The sequence below is a fragment of the Macrobrachium nipponense genome, chromosome 36 (assembly GCF_015104395.2).
Source record: "Macrobrachium nipponense isolate FS-2020 chromosome 36, ASM1510439v2, whole genome shotgun sequence".
Classification (NCBI taxonomy): Eukaryota; Metazoa; Arthropoda; class Malacostraca; order Decapoda; family Palaemonidae; genus Macrobrachium; species Macrobrachium nipponense.
This window is the reverse complement of record NC_087220.1, coordinates 31,275,348-31,285,986: the sequence shown is the minus strand read 5'-3', so window position 1 is coordinate 31,285,986 and position 10,639 is coordinate 31,275,348. Positions and strand designations below refer to the sequence as shown.

General features: G+C 40.2%; 1 protein-coding gene across 3 annotated transcripts in view; it reads left to right on the top strand.

Annotated features, from left to right (window-relative positions):
• LOC135203548 (GATA-binding factor 6-B-like) overlaps positions 1–10,639 on the top strand; it is a 63,192-nt gene that overhangs the window by 15,136 nt on the left and 37,417 nt on the right. For all 3 annotated transcript variants that reach the window (XR_010311954.1, XR_010311953.1, XM_064233283.1), the window contains exons 4-5: positions 1,002–1,174; positions 2,143–2,292. Coding sequence is in view for 1 of the 3 variants with exons in the window: in XM_064233283.1 (XP_064089353.1) it covers positions 1,002–1,174; positions 2,143–2,292 (323 nt within the window). In the remaining 2 variants the exon portion in view is untranslated. The remainder of the gene's footprint in view (positions 1–1,001; positions 1,175–2,142; positions 2,293–10,639) is intronic.

Genomic DNA, 10,639 nt, shown 5'->3' with positions numbered 1-10,639 from the left:
AAACATCACTAATAAGAGCAGAGGCCAAGGAACAGATATATCTATCAGTAGCATCAAGGGTCATCATGAACAAATCTGCTAAAAACGACTTGACCTGAAATTAATCGCATTTCTTAACGAGTAATATCTATCTAAATGTAACTTTGCAGCAACCGACGTGTAAATCCCTCAAAAAGCGCCTTGGAGCACATTTTCAGGATAAGACAAAGTACACAGCAATACTGACTGACTCATGGCAAGAAACTCAGTGGCGTGGTTGGTATGGTGCTGGCGTCCTATCTCGTGGTCGCGGGTTCGATTCTCGGCCATTCCATTGAGGAGTGAGAGATGTGTATTTCTGGTGAAAGAAGTTCACTCTCGACGCGGCTCGGAAGTCACGTAAAGCCGTTGGTCCCGTTGCTGAATAACCACTGGTTCCATGCAACGTAAAAAAAACCATACAAACAAACAGTCATGGCAAGAAATTAGTAGCCTGTTCTCTCCAGTAAAGAGAGAGAAAGAGATCGACAAATAGATGACACTATAGGAACTGGAAACATAGTTAGTTATTTAGTTAGTTACTTGATTGAAAAAAAATATACAAACATTAGGAATCCCAGGAACACGAAACATACAAAAACTCTAGTCCCCCTGCAGAAACCTTAAGCAATGCCTACAGTGCACCGCGCGTGAGGTTTTGTTTGTTTGTACGTCGCATGGAACCTGCATGGTCATTCAGCAACGGGACCAACGGCTTTAAAAGTGACTTCCGGCCGCGGTCGAGAGTGAACTTCTATCACTAGAAATACACATCTCTGACCCCTCAATGGAATGCCCGAGAATCGAACTCGCGGCCACCGAGGTGGCAGGCCAAGACCATACCGACCACACCACTGAGCTAATGGCACTAGCCCCCCTTACGGATAATACTCCTACTGGTATGACCTTTCACGACAAATTGAGACTCGCCACCCGTATCACGTTCCAGTTGTCACGTATACCCGGTTATACTCTCTTTCCAGGTGACCCAGACTGCAACGAGCCCCGGGAATGCGTCAACTGCGGGGCGGTGACGACGCCCCTGTGGAGGCGGGATTCGGGCGGCCATTACCTGTGCAACGCCTGCGGCCTCTACAGCCGCGCCAACGGCATCAACAGACCGCATGTTCGTAATCAGAGACGCGTCAGCAGCCCCGTAAGTATACCCGCTATACCCGAAGGTTACCTAAGCCTCTTAAAATGTCTATGATTCAGTAGAAACAGAACAGAATGTATATATTGAGAATCTAGGCCCAAGGCCAAGCGCTGGGACCTACGAGGTCATTCAGCGGTGATAGGGAAATTGATAGTAAGAATGTCTGAAAGTTTAACAGGAGGAAAACCTCGAGATAATTTTTTTCGAGAGGGTAGAAAGTCAGATGGAAGAAAGAGAATATGAACGGAGGTACATTAAAAGAAACGAGAGAGGTAGCAGCAGCTAGGAGCCGAAGGGACGATGCAAAGACCCTTAAGGAATGCCTACAGCGCACCACATGAGGTGCACTGGCGGCACTACTTCCCTACGGAATCGTGTCTCTAAAATGATAGAGTGGGTTTGTGGTTGGCGGAGTATTAGAATTCTTCCTTAGGTATCCTAAATTTAAGCAACATTCTTCTGTCTTACTTATGATCTTCTGAGTGAAAGATTCGAAGAATGCAGGGTCAGGAAATTTAGGGGCCGATGAAGACAGGGAATGAAATACTAAAAAATGAAGACTGATTGATTACCTCAACATTTACGTAGGTCTCAAAGATCCGCTGCTATATAAAAACCGGAGTAGAAAGCTGGTATAATGAGCTATCCAAATCTTTGCTGGAGTTTAGATCAGAAACATCAGGTTTTGATGTTTGCAGTAGAATTGAACACTATACATCTGTATAACCGTGAACAGCGCAGATTTTAGCAAGCTCATTTACAGGAGGAGGGCATCTATTTGGCATTGTCTCTCTTTTTGGACAAACTTGTACTGACAGATGTATTTTCATCAATAAAATAACCAGCTATTATATTTTGTGATTTACACTAAAGATTAATAAAAAGTGTATAGGTTAAGGATGCAGGTTGAGGATAAGGGACGGCGCTAACTTCCTCTTCTCCGTTATTTCCTTTTCCTTTTCCCGCAGTATCCTACACCGGCGTCGACGCCCCAGCCAGCCCGCAGGAGCGGCATGACCTGCAGCAACTGCCAAACAACCAACACCACCCTCTGGAGGAGGAACAACAATGGCGAGCCAGTGTGCAATGCCTGCGGCCTCTACTACAAGTTGCACGGGGTGAGTCAAACGTATACTGTTATTGTAGCATGTTTGCAAGTACTTATATATATATATATATATATATATCATATATATATATATATATATATATATATATATATATATATATATATATATATACGTATATTATAGAATATATCAGGAAAATCGTAGATACAAAACATTCAGGAGTCCCAGGAAGACAGCAGTCTAAGAAGCATGCTTTATTATATGTAAAACGTTTCATGTTGCTTCAACACATCATCAGTCTGCAATAAAATTAAAATTTACTTGATAAATTACAAGTTAAAAGTACAAATTATAACCAATACAAAATTCAGCTAAAAATAATGTAAAACTTTAAATAAAAACAAAAACATGAATAAGTGAGAAAGGCTACCTATTTCAAGGTAAGGAAAAGAGTCAAGTGACCACAACAGTTCATACATGCCCAGACAACACTTAGGCCAGAGAGAGAGGAGACGAAGAAACATTAGAGTTTAAGCCTGGATGAGAGGTGCTTGATAAATAAAGACTCAAGGGTCGAATTAAGTAGGCTGATTGTTTAGTAGTGCCTATTATTGAAAAATGCTTTTTTTCCACATTAATTTGCATTTGGATGCATGAGTCCTTATATTTGAAAATGCGGGATTGGATATTCTTGACCCTGTCCTGTAATTAAGACCTAGATGGCTATAATAACGAATCTGCAACAGCCTTCGAGAGGATCCAACGTAACTACCAAGGCATCTTGGGCATTGAAATTTATATATTATGTTGGATCTCATGAAATCCTGAAGCTGGCCTAAGAACACGCTTTCCCGATTACACTAGGATAAAGCATTCACTATACTAGCAAACAGAAATTATGTATGCAAATTCGTAAAGTAACTAAGTCTACGGGCACAACCTGCCTCGTTTCAGGGAATCCCTTCTCACCCCCACCCTTCATAGGCGGGGGAGAGGTAGGATGAAACCCCAGTATAAACCATCTTAGGGGTCCCCACCATAACCCTGCCAAGTTTCATGTCCATCGGACCAGCCGTTTGGCCGTGATTGAGTGGCAGACGGACGGACAGACATTACGCCCATTATAATAGTAAGATGATGTTCTCGTGGTTAATTGGCTTTTTGGAGGAGTCAGTTCAGAGACAACTCCAAGACAATTTCTTTCTTAATGGAAAAATCTCATTCTCACCAAATGCTGTTCATCTGATCTTAAATGTCTTACAGCTGGATACATTTAGTGACATGCATTTGGCGGAGGTACCATTCTCTGAATCAATCACAAAATGACATCCAATAAGCCTGAACCATTAACTTAGGAAACGAATTTACTTTTCAGTGGAAATGAGCACAGAGAGAGAGAGAGAGAGAGAGAGAGAGAGAGAGAGAGAGAGAGAGCTTCTTCATTATTCATTACTGATTAATGCTATACCTGACTACCGTGCATGCAAACCAGTTTCATATTTAGTGCAATTTACACAAATTTTGAAATTTATGCTGTTAAAAAAAGAAAAACAAAAAAACTCATACTTCCCTTTTGACAAGTTTTCTTTTGGAACCAATGAGAGAGAGAGAGAGAGAGAGAGAGAGAGAGAGAGAGAGAGAGAGAGAGAGAACTGATCTGAAAGCGAAACATCTCCAAAGGAAAGCGCCGACAAAGTATAATACTTATAGGCGTCTGATGGTGACGTATCGTAGCCTAATACGCTGTCAACATTCTACTTGACGGCGATCGTGCTCATGTTGACAGAACGCTATCAGGGCACAGCACAAGGACAAGGTATAACCACCGACGCTGTGTGCGTCAGCCGTGTGTTATCTTTGCTTGTCTGTTAACTCCACTGGGAGGGACTCTCATAACCTTTATTTTTCTCGTGTAATAATAATGAATTAATTAATATATATATATATATATATCTATATATATATATATATATATATATATATATATATATATATATATATATATATATTGTGGCAATCAAATATGCAGTCAAGTCTATCTTATTTTAACCAGACTGCTGAGGTGATGAACAGCTCTCCTAAGGGCTGGCCCGAAGGATTAGTTATCTGTACGTGGCTAGGAACCAACTGGTTACCTAGCAACGGGACCTACAGCTTATATTGTGGGAATCGAACCGCATCATATCGAGATATGAAAATCTAATTACCAGAAATAAATTCATCTGATTCTGCGTTGGTAGAGCGGGGAAGCGAACTCAGACTACCACATCAGTAGGCGAACACGCAACCCACTCGTCCGAGGAACCCCTCAAAAAAGTCGTTATGTATAGCGTCACCTATCAGAATAAAGACGCGAAATGGGAGCAGAATATGTTTCTTTGTTTGTTTGTTTGCTTGGTGTTTTTATATTGCATGGAACCAGTGGTTATTCAGCAACGGGACCAACAGCTTTATACGTGACTTCCGAACCACGTCGGGAGTGAACTTCTATCACATGAAATACACATCTCTCACCCCTCAACGGAATGCCCGAGAATCGAACTCGCAGCCACCATACCAACCACGCCACTGAGGTGCTTGGGAGCAGAATATGAGAGCAGCTGATCAGTAGCGATTAGGTTTTGTGGTGGAACAGCGTCCCAGAGGATGTGGTACAGTTGGAACTTTTTCAGAAGTTCAAGAATTTTAATATATTTTTCTATCTATTTACCTATTTATTAATTCATTTCGTCTCTTGAAATAAGTTGCATCTCTTCTTTATGTATTTCCCTTTACTTCCTCTTGCTTCTTCCCAATGAACACCTTAATATTCTTTGGAACTTTGAATTTTAGTCAATGGCCCCTTTGGTGGGCATCTTGTTCCAAATGAATTTCAGATATTTTGTGGGTGCCAGCTCGGAATTTCCCCCAAGATGTAGCCGAGTACCGAGATCGGTATGGTCTTGGCCTGCCACCTCGGTGGCCGCGACTTCGATTCTCGGGCATTCCAATGAGGGGTGAGAGATGTGTATTTCTGGTGATAGAAGTTCACTCTCGACGTTTTTCGGAAGTCACGTATAAAGCCGTTGGTCCCGTTGCTGAATAACCACTAGTTCCATGCAACGTAAAAACACCAGACAAACAAACAAACAAAACACATCGCAAAACCTAACCGTAGAATTTTCTTATAAATAATCTCATTAAGTTTCCCACACACAAATTAACTATGTAGATCACAATTATCTAGGCAAATACCAATATAATCCGACATAATCTAACCTAACCTAACCTAGGGTCTTGACAAAAATACTCAGGCTGGATCAATACTATGAAAATAGCAGAGGTCTCGGGAATTTGCCGCCGACCCCGTCAGTTGAAGGTGTCCTACGCTGTGATACTTTCAAATTTGATGAAATTAACCCAAAATGAGGTTACGTCAGAAAACTATTTAGCAGAAACCAGTCTAACATACTTAAAATTACAGCGCGGCAAACAAAAGTAGGAGAATACACCTATACAAGCCAACCTTTAAAAGCTCAGTCCTCCACACGGTCGAACTTTGCCCGACAGACTTTGTTCGACGTCAGAAGCGGGAGAAGTCATAACCTTACCCGCAGTTTCTCCACTTCTGACGTCTCCGCTTCTGTGAATTTTACCCTCTTGTAAAATGCATATGGACGCGTTAAAATATCACTAAATTGATCATTCTTAGCTGAAAATGTACACGTGATGCTTGTTTCGAGAGAGATAAAACAACCCACTCTATGACTTACAAACTTCAAAGGAAAAAATAAACCAGACACCTAAAAAAAAGTCAAACATGTTACGAAAAAGAAGTTACCGACCTGAACAAATACACGTTCCGCGAAAAAAAAAAATATATATATATATATATAAAAAAAAAGTTCCTGACACACGGAAAAAGTACGTTATGCGAAAAAATGGGGGAAAAAATCATGACACCTGAAAAAATACATGCTACACACAAAAAAATAAATAAATAAATTTTTTTTTAAAAATAAGGAAAGTCCCTGACACCTAAAAAGTGCGTTATGTTACGTCAAACAGTATCAAGGATCTCCCAGCAGGGAAGCTAAATGAAACCACTGATCTAGGACAATATTACAAGAACAATTTCCTCCAACGAAAATTACTGCTGAATCTAACGAGCTTCCTTCCTCGATACCTGGCAGACCCGTCCATGAAAACGAGACCACTTCTTCGACTCCAGAAACGAGACAAAGAGATAACAGGGGCATCGCCCAAGTCATTCGAGGAAGTACAAATAACCACCATCATCTTATTAGTTCAGCTGAGAAACTTACTCGCATTCGTGTTCATATTACAGAGAGATAAGTTACATCTGTAACGTTCCCCTGTAACCCAGAGTGGAATGGAATACTGAGTTTAGAACCAAGGCCAAGCGCTAGGAACTGTGAGGTCATTCGCCGCTGGAAAGGAAACTGAGGGTAGGGCAGGTTTGATTGAAAGGTGTAACAGGAGGAAAACCTCAAAGCAGTTACGCTATGAATCAATTGTTAGGAAAGAGTGGATGGCAAGAAGGATGAGAGATAATATGAACGGAGGTAAAGGTACAAGGAATGAAAAGGGATGCAGCTAGGGGCCTTAGGAAGGGACGCTGCCAATAACCTTAAGTAATGCCTACAGTGCTATCCAAGAGGTGCACCGACGAAGCTGCCCCTTACGGGATCCTGTAGCCAGAGGTCGCTTAGGATTAGGTTTAACTACATTTTGGCATCCGTCAAATTTGCCATAATTTAGTTTCAAGATTCGCTCTCAGACTTCACTGACTTCCCCTGAATACCTTATTTGACAATAATTAAACAGAAGGAAGGACAACATTTGCGTAAACCAAACGGCAAATTTAAAGTTACAAAGTCTTTATTTTATTTATTTATTTATTTTTTTTAACTTACGCTCTATATAGTTGTTAAATAGTTACAAAGACTTTTTTAAGGGGCGGCTGCGAGGGGGTTAACTTGTTTCAAAATTTCCCCAATAAATCTATTGTACTGAAATTCATCGCCCATCTACGCAGATACATATAAACGCTTATGAAAGCCAATTTAACCAGATTTTCAACAATCAACCATATTATGTGCGGCGGCCGACCTCACGTACTTCTTATCTCTTCCAAAACCCGTAATAAGACCTTGATCGGCTGAGAACCTGTATCTGTCTACTTCACAGTTTCCTGAACTGTAGGTGGATGACTGAGGTAGCCACGGATGAGGACGTGAAAGAAAAGAGGTACAATTACGATTAGCCTGGAAGGCTGTCCGATAAGATTATAAATATATACTATTCAGGGACAGAATTAAAGAGTATATCTCCTCGCATATGAAATAGAGACAAATGTACGTTTGTATTTCCTTTTGAAAACACATACTTAACCAAGGACATCACGCCCACAAACACACAAGTAAAAAATGCGCCGAAGAAGTGGTGGCCTGTCCTATATCGTTGCCAGATGCACGATTATGGGATAAATTTTACCTTAAATGGAATAAAAACTCCTGAGGCTAGAAGGCTGCAATTTGGTGGGTTTGATGACCGGATGGTGGATGATCAACAGACCAATTTGCAGCGCTCTAGCCTCGGGAATTTGTAAGATCCGAGGGCGGACAGAAAAAAAAAAGAAGTGCGGGCAGACAGACAAAGCCAGAACAATCGTTTTCTTTCCCCCCCCCCCAAAAAAAAAACTAAAAACCGAAAACGAGTTTAATTATATTCCAACTCCCCCGAACAGATACGCGCACAGATATCGCAGTCACTGCCATCCTGCCTTAAATAAACTCCGTTCTTGAAAGCATTTGCAGGCTGGTTTGAGCGTTAATAATTCTTAAATAAAGTTAGCGTCCTCAAGGTGTACATCCGGTCTCACACCCCGATATCAGCGTCGAAAGTCGACGTATCTATCTGATCGAGGCTTCTGCTGTAATGTTTCGTAGGTGTCTGGTAGGTGATGAGCGCCTGAATGCATTCTTGTTGTGATCGCAAATGGCGCGTGACGTTTGGTATCAAATGGTGAATGCAGATTGACAGATAAGACTGATTGATGTCGTTTTTGTACATTTAAGTATATAGGGTGTCCATGGCGCCGCGTGACGTTTGGTATCAACAGTTGAATGCAGATTGACAGATAAGACTGATTGATTTCGTTTCTGTATATTTAAATATACAGGGTGTCCATACAGTCCCAGTATCATTACAAGCATTTATTGCTCAGAATGGTACTGGGACTTTATGGACGCCCTGTATATAGGAAGTTTCTCTTTCTGTCCCTCTCTTAATATAAAGATAGATAGAAATATAGATGCTTTAGATATACGTTTATGTGAACATCTGTGCGTGTGCGCATTTGCACAAATCTTAAATAGTGGAGAGAATTCAGCAATAATGTGAAATATTCGTAAGATGTTAAACGAGAATAGTGACTCCAAAATAGAGAGGGATCATATATATATATATATATATATATATATATATATATATACCCCTCCAACTACTAATCAACAGCCAACATTTACACAATAAGTCAGTTCTTTCATCCACGGGCATTATGTCATCGTAGTATTTGGTAACATTCCACTCTTTCGAGTTCTGTTCCAGATAATTCCTCAGGGTTCTTCTTACCATCCTTTCAGCGTCTTTTCATTTAGAATAGAATAGAATACAGAACCTCGGTCAATGGCCAAGCGCTGGGGACCTATGAGGTCATTCAGCGCTTAAACGGAAATGGACCATCATGGGTCTGAAAGGTGTAACAGGAGGAAAACCTCAAAGCAGTTGCTCCATGAATCTATTGTTAGGAGAGGGTTAAGGAAAGTCAGATGGAAGATGGCGAATATGAACGGAGGTACAGTAAAAGGAAATGAAAGAGGTTGCAGCTAAGGGCGTAAGGAAGACCCTTCAGTAATGCCTGCAATTTTTTCATTTATTACTCGTCCAATCGGATAGCTCTAAGGCAGAAAAGCTTCTGAATCCATATAACTACTGTAGACGACATTTTTGCGCATTGTGGAACATAAGAAATGACCTAGCGACCCCCTAAACAACAGTCAACATCCGCCCCCTACCCCCGGCCCACCTTCCCTCCCCAAAAAACCCCAAAAAAACAAAACAAAAAACACAAGGTCAAAATCACGCGCGAAAAATCTAACGCGAGCGCGGGACCCTGAAAGTAAACAAATGAGTCCTCAGTCTAAATAAAATGGCGGACTGTGACGTCACTTCCTGTCCCTGAGCCTTCAGCTTATCGGCAGCAGCTAATAACTTCAAGACCGCTCAACCCTCGATTGCCATTAACCCTAATCATCATTATTTCTAATTGCTCTTGTCATTAGGCAATGTTTCTTTTTTTTTTTTTGTTTTTTTTTTTTTTACACCCCTTCACGATGTACGGTAATTAACAAATTACGCTCATAATGTCTAAAATTTTCATTGCGTTTCTCGTATATCACCTGCGCTTTTATTTTTTTATGAAATATAACATTCTAAAGACCAACCCTCCAACTATAGGCTGTAGATCTTAGCAGAGGGATACTGTACCTCGATAATAATACAATAAAACAATAACACTAACAATAATAATAATAATAATAATAATAACTTAGAACTGATGGCAGCCAGTCTGAGAACTCCCTAGCGAATGTTTAACGGATATATATATATTATATATATATATATATATATATATATATATATATAGATATATATATATATATATATTATATATATATATATATATCTATATATATATATATATATATATATATATATACTATATATATATAATCTTTGTAAAATCCCCAATATTTGTGTAAAACTGTGCTTTACAGTTTACATATTTGCAACCCCAATAATAAACATAAACCGAGTCAGTTGAAATATGACGCAACTGGAGGCTTCTTCGCCTGCAAAGTGACAGAATTCGATCCGCTGTGGTACAGGAACTGTGTAATTTTTAATTTCTTTTATTTATTTATTGTTTTATTTTATTTTTCTATGGTATCCCATCATGATATTTATGGCTTCTTTCACCTCTTCGCAGTCAATTGCCTTAGAATTTATCTTAGTTAATTATAATAACGAATAAAAACAAATTAAAAAAAAAGTGCCAAAGTTTCGTCGGAGCAATCGAGGTTTCTGTACAGGGTATATAAGGCTCTATGGCCCGTGGCCCATGAAGCTTTCAAACACTGCCCGGTGGTGGCCTTTCCTATAGCATTGCCAGACGCACGATTATGGCTAGCTTTAACCTTAAATAAAACTAAAACAGCTGATGCTAGAGGGCTGCAATTTGGTATGTTTGATAATTGGAGGGTGGATGGTCAACATACCAATTTGCAGCCCTCTAGCCTCAGTAGTTTTTAAGATCTGAGGGCGGACAGGA